At 38.2% G+C, this 15,060-nt stretch overlaps 1 protein-coding gene across 1 annotated transcript in view; it reads right to left on the reverse strand.

Moving 5' to 3' along the window:
- LCLAT1 (lysocardiolipin acyltransferase 1) overlaps window positions 1-12,704 on the reverse strand; it is a gene marked incomplete at its 3' end in the record, with an annotated part of 74,806 nt that extends 62,102 nt beyond the window's left edge. Inside the window, exons 1-2 of the mRNA XM_009864555.1 lie at window positions 12,540-12,704; window positions 8,991-9,189 (exon numbers count right to left, since the gene is read on the reverse strand). Of these exons, the coding sequence (XP_009862857.1) occupies window positions 8,991-9,189; window positions 12,540-12,704 (364 nt within the window). The remainder of the gene's footprint in view (window positions 1-8,990; window positions 9,190-12,539) is intronic.
- Between the last annotated feature and the right edge of the window lie 2,356 nt (window positions 12,705-15,060).

Raw genomic sequence — 15,060 nt, forward strand, 5'->3', positions numbered from 1 at the left:
ATTATTGTAAGATAATATTAGATGAATAATAGTAAAAGACCCAGTATCCCCACGTACCCCAGCACGGCACCCTGCGCCCAACTATTTTAACATCTATGAGAGAAGAAGGATAATCCACATCTCCTCAAGCTTTAAGGCCTCCACTGAAAGGCAACACCACCACGAAAGACTGCCTCCAACCAAAACCCTGGCCCACGCACTCCTGGTGGAAAACACCAGCCACTTACACGTCTCACCATCCCACCAGACTCAAGCAGGAGAGGAAACTCAGCACAGACTTGCAGACATGCGCCTTCGAACGATGCGCCAGCAGCTCTCACTTTGGTTTCTGTTCCACAGCGCACCTACACTGCGCTGCTGGAGAAAGAACCCCTACCGAGGTGGCAACACGACGTGGGATCCAAATGGGAAGGCCCCAGAGAACAGGGAGGAATTCAGTAAAGGGGTGGACAAAACAAAAGGTTTGGCTAATCAGCAAGATTTATGAACACGCAACAGAAGAAAGTAGCTTCTCACAGGCGGCCTGCAGTGAGACACGCTGTTCAGTTAATTATAATTAAGTTTTGGTCAACATATTCTTCAACAAAAGTAGTGATATTTTGCTCTTTTTGCGGTTGTCTAAAAGCTCCTGGCCAACAGGTATTTTCCTAGCAAAGGCAGCATTTACTTGACTGGGGAAAAATGGCTGCCTTTCGATTCTGGAGAAATCATCAATTACAAAAACAATGCGAGTCCATTTCTCTTCTAAAATAGCCTTCTTGTAGGAGCCAACATTTTGGATAACTAATATTGGAAAAACATACAAACCCCCATCATTCTGCACAGCTCTTGTTGAAAATTGCAAAACAGCAATGCAAAAAACCTTCTAGACAGAATAGGTAGCCACAGGGACCTTTAAATCAATTTTTCAGAGCTTAAAAAAATTTGAGAAAGCAGCTTCAAGTCTCAGGTAACACATACATGCTAATGATACGTATTCTAGGAAGACATAATTCCAGATAGAAAAAAAATTACTTAAACAAAACAGAAAGCCCGCTACTGAACTGGAGGAATGTGCTGTATGGAAGAACTTCCTTACTGCCTTGAGGATAAAGCAAATTATAGATTATGCAGGTTGAGAATTTGCAGCATTGTATTAAAAATGTTAGCTGCAAGTATAAAGCTTTTTAAACTCTAAGACTCTGCACTTCTATTTTCCCCACTTCAAAATCCTTTGAAAGAAAATAACACTTGAAACTGAAATTTCTTAAGCGCGTTTTCATTGCAAAGGTAATTTGGGAGCAAGTAGATACTAGGGATGGAGGCAGCAATGAACAAAAGAGGAGTTGTACAAAAAAAGTCCTTGTTTGGTTTTGTATTCACAACTTTATGCACATTTCCATAAGTATCTCAGAAATTAGATATCCCAAAAGATGTCGTGTCTCTCACGTCTAAAAGGAATATTACGGCCGATACTGAAAGCAAACACACAAAAGTCAAAAAAAAATGGTATTTATGTATTTCCTATAGCAATGCAATATAAGAGCTAATAATACTACTCCCTCCCCTCCCCCAAAATCAATAAATGATTCAAAACTATAGAAGCAAGTAGCAAAGTTGATGGCCCAACTATGGGACTTTATCATATTCATTCATCCTCCCTCTTTTCTTCCACTGCTTTATTGGTTGGTTTTTCATAGCATTATCTTCATCAAAAATAAAAGCATTATTCAGTGTGCCTGTAATTCAACAGGAGTCTGGTCCTGATCAGGACTTTTGAGGCAGCAGGGCACCAGACATCTAAAGCTTAATAAGGGAAATCACTCAGAAGTGCATGATTCCACTGCATACAAATAAATGAGTCCATTCAGAGTTTGTTATTCCGAGTGGTTTGCCACATAAAACATCCACAAGGCAATCAACCACCATGCCATTCTGAGATGTTTCTGATTTCAAAGACCTACAGGTATTGAAAAGATGGTAGCACACAGAAAATCACCCAGGAAGCCAAGGCTTCAAGTTACTATGCACACACGCTGTAAAGTTTTCAACAGTAGAGACTACTAAAGAAGGTTCTGCAAATTCCAATTAGAATCTGCCATTTGAACCTTGGGTTTTTTTCTAGATAGTTTTATGTCTAATAACCCAAGGAAAATTAAAAGGTTTTTTTTTAATTTAGTGTAATGGTTTGAGTGTACAAACTAGGAAAATAAAGAAATGCTTCTTGAAATAATCTCGCACAATCTCTGCTCTTGGCACATTCTTTAACCATGCTCACTTCCAATAATAAAGTTAATAGGAGTAGAGTGAAATGAACTATTATTATCTGATTTGGTGAATTCTTTGAGCAAATTACAAAACTAGCTAAGAGATAAAATTCACAAATATAGATTCACAGTAGCACTCCTAACTTTACAGTGAAACATCTGATACAGTCTCTTTATTCAATTCAATCTATTTGTAAGATGCCTATTTAAACACTGACATGCTTTTGCTTTGCCCTGTCCAAACTCTGAACATTACTTTAATCTATATCTTTTTTGAAATTATTTTTATGATTACGTTCAGTTTATGTTCAGACTATGTATTTCATGCATGTGTATAGCACATAGTCTACTCTTCCAACGTATGAAAAGCCTAAATCTTTCTTCTTACTAAACAAGTGAACAAACAGCAATGTTAGAAACACAGAATTTTATGTTAAAAAAAAAAAAAGAGAAATATTCTGAACTTGCTCTGATGAGTTTTACCTCTGGTTTCAGTACCAAAATATTCTAAATTCTATATTTAAGTCACATTTGAACACTAACACTTCTGACATTTCCTTTGTCCTGGTTCATTCCCTTGTGGAAGAATACAGTATACACACGAGTAGAAATCTCTGCTTTAGCTCATTGTTTATTTATAAACCAATTAGAAACTTCTTCAAACAATGTTTACAGTACAAGATTTACTTGTCATGGCAATAAGTGTTGTCAAATAGCTACCCAGATACAGTGGCCAATGACTTAGCCGTGAAAATTTAACTGTGAAACCTTCCAGAAAGGATATATCACTAAGAACTGGTCTCTCTCAGCCAATACATACATGAAAAAAGCGTGAAAGTACATAGGAAAAAACCATGACAGTAATACCCAGATATATCCAGTTAGAGGCATACCACACTCTTGTTAAGTACTCTTTCAATATTCAATCCCTTAGTCACAGATCAGAAAGATGCTATTTGGACACTTCATACTTAAATATTCATTCTATTTCCTAAATTATGCCATTTTTATAGAATATGAACAATCAGATGATTAACTCTACTATTGTATTAGTGCTACTTACACAAAATCTTTGTGCTAAAATGCTATAAATGCTGTTAAGGAACATTAAACAAATTCACTTACAATACCCATCTTAAAAAAACACTTCAAATTTGATGTACTGTGTAAAATCAGAGTAACACTACTCAGAACTACAGCAACTAAAGTAAAGGCTTAAAACCTTTTGGATGGTTGGAAAACTTCTTTTTCTAATGCATTTTAAAAATACATCAATACAGTGAAACAGTGCATGAAAACATAAGTATTAAAAAAGATGAGGCCCAACACATATCTGGAGAAAAGCCCTGCGTCATTCCACAATCTCCAAGGAGGGTAAAGAAACAACCTCGGGCTGTAAAGATCGCAAGGAAGTGAAAAGACCTAAAGAAAGCGGCAGAGTACAGCCTGAGTCTCTCCTATGGATGTGTCATCTTCGCTGCAAGTCAGGAATGGCAGGAGATTTTACAGTTCAGTACCTTCTCACATCCTCCTCAGATGCTTCCTCTCCTTATGAGAGGAACGTAAAAAGCAAAGATTAGAAGAAGGGCTGGAGACTAGTTGCTGAAGAAGTGGCAGAAGAAAAACTAAACAATGTCTCTGGCTTCATCTCTGCACTGTGGTCCCATAAAGGTGGGAGTTTCTTGCCCTGCACTCCTAGTCTTTTGACGGTGCATTTTGGGGAGGCAAAGGGAGCAGAGAGTGGCTGGAGTCCTTATTACAGGTAAAGAAAGGACAAGGGAAGTTTAACCGGAACATAGGCTAGTATTTTTTCTCCCCTGACAGAGCTGGGAGAATTTCTGGGGTATCTGTACAAAAATATTTCCATTATGTTTTTCCTGGATTATTAAATAAAGAGTTGGGAAACACATACCTAATTCTTTCCTTCCCCACAAAAAAAAAAATAAATAAAAAAAGTATGTGGAGGTAAAGGCAAATTAAGCTGCATTTTTGCCTCAAAGTCTAATCCTTCCCTCATACATGAGACTTCAAGAGTCTTCTGTATGTGTCTTCACCGCAAACAACTGTTAGAATAACAACTGTGCTTTCCGTCAGAGAGTATACTTTTCAGCTTTAAAAAAATCGCATAGGGTAACAACTCTTACATAATTAAGTATGGCAGCTCATAACTGAATTGCTGGAAGACAAAATGTTACTGCTCCTCAAAACTCTCATTTCAGCCTCTTTTAACATAACAGCTACTTGAGACGTGTGCTACACTAGAGAGTTCAGTAGGCTGCACACTTTTTAAATTTTTTAACCAATACGCTCTACTGGTAAGGATCTTAACGCAAATCCAGCTATAAGCCAAACAAAGGTGATTTATGCTGAAGTATTTCAATCTCTACCTGTGCAAGTAGCTGTGGCAGCACCAACACTTCTATGTCAACTGAAAGGCACACGGATTCCCCGCAGCGTGCTGCTTTAACTACACTCCAATTGAGTTAAGTGCTAAAATTTTCTAGGCTTAGCGACACCAATATTTTACTTCACAGTAACTGATCCATCATAGCTGTCGGTGTGCATGCTCGTAGCCCATGGCAAAGGTAGGATAATTTGAGTTGTTTTGCCCTGCTTCATTGAAAACTAAGATGACTCAAATTACTTAAAATTTGCTTCAGGCGAAGCTCGCACACATGGACAGCTATAATGGATCAACTGGCACGCAGTAAAAGACTGGCGAGGCTAAGCCCTGTGCTGAAACAGAGCAAAAGTCGGCTTTTTTTTATTTTTATCTTCTCGATGCACTTAACACAACAAGGGACAAACCTGACTTAAGCCTCTGAGAGCTACGACACATGAGGGACCCGACAAGTCAAAAACAACAACTAAAAAGGTCCTACATCTTGCAATTTTGGCCACAGAATAACTTGAATAGAGAGATGAAGATCTGGACAGAGTTGCCCAGTTATCTCTGCTCCTAACTGCTTCAGGTTTTCCTGCTTTGCTTATTCTCTTTTTTTTTCTTCATCATCTTATCTTTTCCTAACGTGTTCCTGCCCAGATATAATTCCCTGGTTTAGTAGTCTCAGTAAGCCTTCTTAAAAATGTGAAGTTTTCAAGATACGTCCATCAGTGGTGCCTGAAGCACCTGCATACTTAACATTTGTACACTGAATTATGGTGTTACTTATCTTTTCCATCTGCGCTAAGCAAAACCAAGGTGATCTCACGTAGAAGCCACATGCTGACATTAACCTCTTTGATCACTCTCTCTTATTTTTCTATCAGTTTTACCTGAGAGCCCTTAAATTAAACGCAAATTTTAATTTATTTTTCATACAGATGTCGAGGCACTCGTAACCACTAAAATCCTAACACTCTGCAAGTCTACCCATAATTTAAATCCTGTTTAAAACAATGAATACATGTGAACTGTCCACCACTAAAATATATCTATATTTCCAGTGAAGTCATATCACAAGACTTTTACAAATGAAACTATTAAGATAAAAAAAATAGAAGTGTGAAACTAGCTTCTAGTGATTATCTGCTCATCTGATGCTACTGTTCATGTTCCTTGGTACCTACTCGAACAGCACGTAGTCCACAGCATGCGCTGAACACATCATCATAATCTGCATCACTTCCAATTGTATTTCTTAATTGAGAATAGGTGAGAATATAAATCGCACATCTCTATTACAAGTACCATGGAGAAGTGCCATCTTGTCAGACTACGCAGGAAGCCGTCAATGCCGTTGGAAATTCTCCTTGAAAACTGACACGGCAGAATGTGTCAGTAGTTTCTGATGATGTCAGATGAGAAACTGCAGCAACAGCTAAGAGCAACGCAGCGCTCCCTCGAGACGCCAACTTTGGCAAGTTGTACTGAGAGGCTGTGAGAATGTTTCTGAAATTGAGATTAGCGAAACGTAATACCTCTCCTTCAAAACTTTACTGCGCACAATTTATCAAGCCAAAGCTACGGTTCCAGGAAGAAAGGACCATCTGTTTTTCTTTGGGCTTCTTTTTTTTTAAGGCTCACCTTTAATCAATGCAATGTTTTTTCATACACTGGAATCCAAAGAATTAATAACTTAAGAATTAGGTAAGTGACTCAACGCTTCTTGAAATACTGCCTCCTCTGATTTTAATTTTAATTAACTAGAAAAAAATCACCTGTTTTTAATACAGACTCATTAAATCTGATGCCTTTATACTTTTAACCTACAAAGGGGGCAACAAAGACTCCAGATCTATTTGCATTCAAGCTTTGCCCTTCACCTACCATATATACCACTTGGATCAGTATAATCTCTCAGAAACCTATTTTTACACCCTAACCGGTGCAGTACTTGTAAGAGAGGTGCGATGCTTAATATCAGCAAGGTTTTTAGCAACATGGAAATTAAAGGGTTGCATCACAAACCTTATCTTACACATATTTTTAAACAAAGTGCTTATAAAAGAGTCCTTTGAAGATTAGAAGAAATTGTGCTGAAAGCAATAGTCTATTCATAAAAATATTTACCTAGTAGTAATTGTGTTTTGAATTTGAGAAAGTTTTAATAGAAGTTATATTTAGTCAATACATCAATACTTCCATAATCCTATACTTCTAACTATGTACAGCTAAATCATACAAATATATGAAAATATCAAAAGGAAAGTAGCTGTTTTCAATTTCCAAAAATATTATACCTTAAATGGTCAACATCTAAAATATCAACTACAATTGCAGTGCACTGAAACTCTCCAGTTGATCTCCAAGTTACCACCTTGCCTTTACAAGCTCGTAAAACAGACTTTTATGTGAACCACCAGACACAATTTAACAAAAACAAAAATTGACAAACACCCATCATATAATACTGCTGGGACATTAAAGAGAAATGGGAGAAATTCTGCTCTTACTGATGAGATTCAGAGTTCCCAGCTTTGAACACAGTTTCCTGCCATATCACTGCACCACAAACTTCATATGGCCTCATGATGAAATCTTTTCCATCAATCTTAATTCCATTCACATGTCTCATTTTTCCAACTTTCTCCTAGCTACATGGCTATAGAGAATACTTCATTTTTGCAAGAATTTGCCACCCAAAACACGAGCTGACTGAACATGGAGGCACATTTCTAAGGTCTCTTTTCAGATATGCTACAGCAGAATAGACACTGAATATTTATCATTTTAGACTATCAAATCACAGCTTAAGCAAAGAGCATAGATCAGCTGGATTCCTCGCCCGTGACTTATAACACAACACTAACAGCCCACAAAGTGGAGTAAGAGCCCAGAATGTCACAAGTGGCCTAAACTACTGTGTCAGACTATGAACAAAGTGAGAATTGTGATCTGCTAACACTAGCCTGCCGCAGCTCCATCTGCCTCAGCCTACTCAGCAAATCTATTAGATAGGCTCAGTTTATGCACAGAACTGAGAACTGGAAAATAAGTAAGTCCACCTCTATACAATTCCTGACACCTGTTAAGAAACAAAATTTTGCCAAGTGTAACACAGCATCCAAGCTCCTGGAGTTGACCTTCCAATTCTATTGAAAGCATTAACAAGCATACCTACAACTGCTATGTTACAAATAAAATGTATGCTGCTTTTGAAAAGATAAAACTATGAATCTTCCGAACTATACTCCTGATTCCATCTTCCATCACTGCTTTAAAAAGATGCAGATGCAGCTGATTCTAAGATTTCAAAACATCTCTGCTGTATTATGAAGATAAAACATTTATCTAAATACATATTTTCTCATTTCCTGTAACGTTAATAGAGATGCCTTTTGTCAAGTAAAATTGACCTTAATGTTTGACTGTTTAGGAAAAAAAAAGTATGTTACCTAGTTACAGGTCTTACTTAAAAGCACTAAAGGAACAGCAAGTGAATGCACTGATAGTGCAACAGTACCAGAGTTCCTCCATATGAAATCCTGCCAAAATTATCTGTTCAGATAAATGGCCTGACAAAAGGGAACTATAAATAAAGTTACTCTTTCGACATCATAAAATTGATGCATACTCTGTCCAAGCTAGTTTTGTATAAAACAGCAAATAAATCTGAGAGATAAATAAAATGCAAAGTGATGCTTTTATTTCAGATAAGTCTGCCTATTTATTCAGAAACCATTTGTGCAACAACTTTTGGCCTATCTGAAATGATTTCTCCGAGTATGTGCAAGTCAGATCCATTTCCAGACTGCATCACTATAAATACTGATTATTTCATATCCTGCACAGCATATTGCGTAACCAAGTTCAGTTTAAAACTACAGTAATCAAAACGAACCATCAACTTTGCAATTTCCTACAGGGCTTTTTTTTTTTTTTTTTTTTTTTTTTTTTTTTTTGTAATTTTCTCAACAGTATAAATTTGATAATGAAGAAAGAAGCCTGCTGAAAGCATTTTGCAATGTGGGGTGAAACAGCACCAAATCCAGAGCGTTGAAAAGAGACTTTGAAAAGGCTTGTAAAATCTTTGTTCACAATTTTGAAAAATGCTTTCAGAATTTAAGGCAGAAATATTTGTACCTATAAGCAAAAGCAGGACACATAGTATCGTTAAAAAGAATTGCTTAAGCGTGTAGTCCAGGCATCCTCCAGGAGACTTATGGCTTCATAGCGTGATGACACAAGTTCTTATATAAACTGGAGTAGAATTTAAACCTAGGTTATTTAACAGGGTATGAACAATGCTGGGCAAAATTTAAACATGTTTTCCTTTCAAATTAAAGGGGTTAGTAACCTACCAAATCCCGGAATGCTTTTGAGACTGGATTTGAGACAGATTTTTTCAAGTCTGAGGTAGCTGTATCGCAGCAGGCAGTTCCACAGGAACATCCAGTCCATTCGCGTGCGATGGTTCATGATGATGACACTCCTTTCTCCAGGAACAAATCCGTCACCAGTAACAACCACCTTGGCACTGAACACCATTTCCAGCAAGGCCTAGAAATAATATGTCAATATTATGGCATTACTCCCAGAAGAAAAGCACCAGCCCATTAGCAATAAAAATTAGTTTGAATTACATAATTTCACTTATTCACTCACATTATGACTGGTAAACAAACTCCTGACTGTTTTCTAATAAAGCAGCCAGCTTTTCCACAGTAACAGTCAACTGTTTAATGGAAAATAACAATTAAATAGCATTTCTTAAAAAAAAATCACAACAGCACTCTTAACACTCTTTGACATCCAGTATTAAACTTAGCTTTCCCTGTTTTTCACAGAATACTATCACATAGGACTAAAAGCAAGGGGAATCAGTATGGATTATAATTTAGCAGGTAATCTAAGGAGACACTGGCTGCACAAATAATCTATTTCTCAATGCTGTCAGGATTGGGAAGGCATCAGAATCTCCCGTGCTTTCTGCTTGGGTCCAAACAGTCAACATGTTTGTGCTTGGATTCCACCTGCAAAAATGGCTCAAACTTCAGGGCAGAAAGAGCAGCTGAGAGAGAGAAATCCCAAACAAGCTTGAACATAGTACAGCGATGTAGACATAGGTCTGTATAGCTCTGCAGAGCTACCTCGAAGCCTGGGCCTCCACCCCACAATTACCAAAGAGCATCAACCACCAAACAATGGTACACAGTCATCTACGAAGTCCCAACCCCAAGCATGGAACAAGGCTCAAACTTGGAAGGACCCAAACAAGAGGCGAGGTAAATGTCTTTTTCTGTTCTACCCTAAGCAGCCAGTGATGCTGGGAAGTCACATAAAAAACATGTTTCTTGCTTTACCTGCCACGTGTGGCTCTGATGGGTCAAGTTACAACCATAGATGGGTGGTATATCAGAAGCAAAATCAGGCCAGAGCTACACAGTACATGTAAGAGGGATGGGTTTCCTAACCCAGACAGCTGAACCATAAATGTAAAACTAGACCAGTTGCATATAACATCAGAGCCCAACTACACACTCTGGCCATGTTCATACCACATCCAAACCGCCTCCTGAAAATGGTTTCTGTCCCCTGACCATTCTCAAATCATGCAGGGAAGTGTATGGAAGTGTGCTAGTTGGTTGTAGCAGAAGACCAGGCAAATAATTTAAAAACACATACGATTGAATTCTAGTGCCTTGCAACCTTTTAATGCCTTGTAGAAACACAGTAGAAAGGTACAAAATTCCAAAAAGCAGAAGCAGGCAGCAGAAATAATGTAGAGGCCCTAAGGTCAGGGCCACTGGCAGGACACTGTCCATTCCCAGTTAGCACAGAAAAATAAACCACCAAAACACAACAGGACATCTACAGCAATAAACATTTGGTCTTAACATAAAGAAGTGGAAGCACTTCACTTCCTTACCTTCTCTTTCCCATTCTTCCTCCAGAAAAATAGAGAAAAAAAAGAGCAATTCTGGGGATTTAAGAAGAGCCCTAGGAAATAAAACAACTTTCTGTTCTGCTTGTATTTCTGCCATCTCTGTGCCACAGAACCTCAAAAACCACAAATTTATCACTTTAAGTCACCTGTAAAACTGGAATGAAGTTCTCACAATTGTAAATGGCTTGAGATCTCAGAATGAAAAGCTTCGTGTGTGCCAAATATTAATACTATTACACAGCTCTCGAATTCTGGCAAAGGTGTTGCTATCGAGAGTAACTATGGCCCACTGCAAAAGCAGACCTGCTCGTGTAACTCAATGTAGTAGTTATCTTCTTTCAGAAAAGAGAGAATCAGGCTTTTTTGATAATTTAATAAAAATCCTATTACATATTTAACATCTAGTTAGACATAATAACGAACAGATGCCCCATCCTATATGCTGTAATGCTAGTATAAGCCAAACTAACTGAAACAATTAGGACCCACCTCACTGCCCCACCCTGCTGACTCTGCTAAGAAGGAAATAATACCCGGCAGGGGAGTGAGGAAGGAGGAAGTTTCTTACAGCCCAGAGGTGAGGGTCAGAGCTTCCCTGTTGGAGTCCAACTGGTCCACCACCAGTTTACTGTTTGGAGACGCAAACTCAAGTACCTGCTTTTCCTGCTAAAAGTGGAGTAAGTGCAAGGACAGAAAACTAACGCAGGCAAGGTCTGAGCCTCCAAAAGTTGGGTGCAAAATCTTTTTGAGACCCCCTTTCCTGAACTTAAATCCCCAAGATGCTTACAAAACAGAATCCTTTTCACAAATTCAATTCAAATGATTTTGGTTTAGGTCCAGCGTGGGCTGAAAACAAACGACTAGCCTGCAAAAGTTAGCCCAAACTAACTGCAATATTCCAGAATTAGAAAGCCCGGCAGTTAATCAAATGAAAGACCAGTATTTTAGAAAAACTGGTAGGCAGAGAGAGAAAAGGTCAATTTTGTGACAGTATCAGTACTTAGCTAAATTTCATCATTATGAGAAATAGCACATTCCTTCTACTGGTAATTATTTCTTCTCTCCTAATTTCATTGCATTTAGTAACTGACGAAAAGGAGAAGAGTTTTAGAACATAAACAAGCTCACACCCCTTTAAAACACACAGAGAGAGCAGAAACTATCTGATAGGCAATAAAGATAAATCTTCCTTTATGCCACAAGATACGTATTTCTGCACACCATTATAGCATTTTACTTCAGGAAAGGTTAAACAAATCTTTAAGGGCCTGGAGGAACAAAGTATTTTGGTTTTTAGGGAATAGATGAAGAGACAGATCCCATTCATACTGCCTTTCCTCAGGAACAATGCAGGGGAGAGCTTTGTTACTGATTTCCAGACTCCTATAGCTATAAAGTTGATGCAGTATAAGTGAGGAAGACTTCATTTCTAGGGGAAGTTCTTTTCACCTGAAATCATTTATCTCCAATTCAACTACAAGGACTAAATTCTAAGAGGATTAAATAAGAGAACAGTGAAGGTCAGCAACCATGTACCAGACAGTGAATAATTTTCCTAATTAGATAGTTGGAGCACAGTCAAAAGGAAGAGTTTATAAGACTACTCATTCAGGAAGTTTGTAATTTAAAAAAATCCTCCTGCCTACTAGTGCTTCACCTACTCTTCTCTGATCAGCATCTAACTGACACTGTGTGGAGATGTCACAAAAAGGCCTTTTCAAGAGTACAATTAAGACATGTCATTAGCTTACATAGAAATTAAGCTGCAGAGCAAGAGGGGGACTGTAGGAAGGCACAAAACTTGCAACACTAAGTCTCCACTGATACAAAAAGTGTTAAGGCCTATTTTGACAAAAGCATAAAAGACATGAAAACAATCAAATAAAATCAAAAGTATTAGTCAGCAAACTAAACCACGGGGTTATAAACAGTTGCCCAGAACATAGCTCAAACTGCAACTTACCACTGGGAGAGTGAACCAAGTGGCCACAATGCAGTCGGTGATCCAGCGATACCAGGCCGGTGAGATAAACATCAAAGGTAGAAAAGGACCAAGCATGAATATACTTCCAAAAAAACTTCCCAAGAATAGTGCAAGTACAAAGTATATCCCTTTCCATGACACCATGGCTCTGAAAAATAAAGTTAGCATTATGTTAGAGGGATAAACTGAATGTAATTACATAATTTTTCAAGTCCCCAAGTCCAGTTTGAGGTAATACTCGTCCGTTTTTTTTCAGGGCTAACAACACATGACGTCAGTAAATGAAACCAAAACAGCACAAGAGGAAATGGGTTCAAGTGAACCAGAGGGGGTTTAGAATGGATATTTAGGAAAAAATTCTTCACTGAAAGAGTGGTGAAGCATTGGAACGGGCTGCCCAGGGAAGTGCTGAAGTCACCATCCCTGGAAGTGTTCAGAAATCGTGTAGATGTGACACTTTGGGACATGGTTTAGTGGTCATGGTGATGTTGGGTTGACAGACTTGATGATCTTAAAGGTCTCTGCCAACTTTAATCACTCTATGATTCTACCTCACAAGCAGCAGTAAGAAAATGACTTCATAAACACAGTGATTTGGAAGGTACATTGGGATTTTAAAGGGGTCTTAAAAGTATCAGCTACATCATAATTTCTTCCACTTACTACAGTATGCAGTTCCACTTTAAAATCTTCAGCAAGCTATTTTTATTGCCCAAAGGCACCAAAGAAAACATGCATTATACTAAACTTTTCATCCATTACCTTTGCCACTGGCAAAGTTAGCATTTTCTGAAGACAGAGAACTTTGCTCTTCTGTTTCTACACACACAGTGTGGAAAAAACTCATCTTCCCCACTTAACAAGAGTCTACACGTGACCTTTGGCAGAGTCCACTCAAACCTTGCTACACTGATGGGCCATTTCAAACCTGAGTTCCCTTTTCACCACAACAGGGCAGGCGAGCAGCAGCTGAAACCTCCCAACTCACCGCAGCTTCGAGAACTGGTGAATTTTTGAAGTCTGCTGTACTTCAAATGTCCTTATCAGTTATTTTCCAACTTATTCCACCAAAAAGCCAATTGCCTTTGGTTTTTAAGACGGTAGTCTAGACTTGAAATATTTCTGTGTCTGTGCTATCAGCTAGACTCCCTTATTATAAATTGAAATGTACAGTGCACGGAGCTTCTTAATGCATTATGGCAGAACACTCAGAAATCCTCTCAGCATTTGTAATAGCTGAAAGTTTTCACAATTTAGCAACTACTACCAGCTATGACAAAGCAAATGCAGAAATATCAATTTTCTAAATTAGGGCCTAAAAATAGACTCTTTTCATCTATTTAGGGCTTCACCAATTGTTTATAAAATCAAAGGTTAAGCAGAAGTCACTTCTCAGTCACTTTACTGTATTCCATTTTTGACAGGCTATTTTAGAAATTTTAAGAGCTCAGATAGACAGGACTTCAGGACAAGAAAAACAGGAAGCTGGTGGTTTTAATTTTAAAATGAGCAATGGAAAAGCAATCCATTAAGCCTTGTGTACTGTAACATACATGATTTATCTCAAGCATATTTTGCGCAATGTCCATAGCAATAACTTTTACACAGCAAAGTAATCAAAAGTCAAGAAATGGCAACTCTAGCGTTGCTAACACATGGATTTGCTTCTGCTACTTCATGTTGACAAGTAACAAAAAATAGCTCTGTGCTGGGATACTTATAAGTTTAAACAATTTCCTAAACTGTACACATCTGGAGGAAGGCCAAGAGAAGAGGCCATGCAAATTTTTTAATGTAAGTAGGACACAGGAAGCTTTAGCCCAACATTTAGGCCAACATTTAGCCCAACTTCTGCCGCACTGCAAAAAAAGTAACACTAACTACAAATGCTTGCTGATAGCTGTATCAGGAAGATTTTAACACAATGAAATTTGAATTCAAACAAATGCACATAGTTTACATGCTGGAGTATGCCCTCTCTTTCCTGCCAAAAAGCAGGAACTAAATAAGCAGCTGTCCACATACGCACATGCTAAGTAGCATCAGTTCAGACATATCAAGGGATCCTCGAAGAGCCCTGCACTGAAGAAATAACGCTTCAACTGCCTTCTTTATTTGCTACTGCAAACCTGTGCAGGGCAAGTCTGAAATACAGGTAGAAAATACAGAAAAAAAAAAATTAAGAAAAGAAGGACAGAGACAACATTAAGGGCAAAGAAAAGCATTAGTTGCAAAGCAGGACTAGAAGAATTCAAGGCCTTCTCCTGACATATCAAGATTTGAGACCTACTGCAAAAGGCAGCAGAAAAGATTCAAATTCAATGCGCTTGATCTAATTAAGCATTTTTTATGAGGAACACACAGAGCAAAACAACTGGAAACATCTAGGGACAGCTTCCAGGCAGGTAAAACCCATTAGAAGACACAGAACATGAGTTTGTTTAGCTTGAGTCAGCTGCTCTGAGCCACCAGCAATGGAACGAGCTGCCCACCAGCCAGA

Source organism: Apaloderma vittatum, unplaced genomic scaffold (assembly GCF_000703405.1).
Source record: "Apaloderma vittatum isolate BGI_N311 unplaced genomic scaffold, ASM70340v1 scaffold3880, whole genome shotgun sequence".
In the NCBI taxonomy this organism is placed as follows: Eukaryota; Metazoa; Chordata; class Aves; order Trogoniformes; family Trogonidae; genus Apaloderma; species Apaloderma vittatum.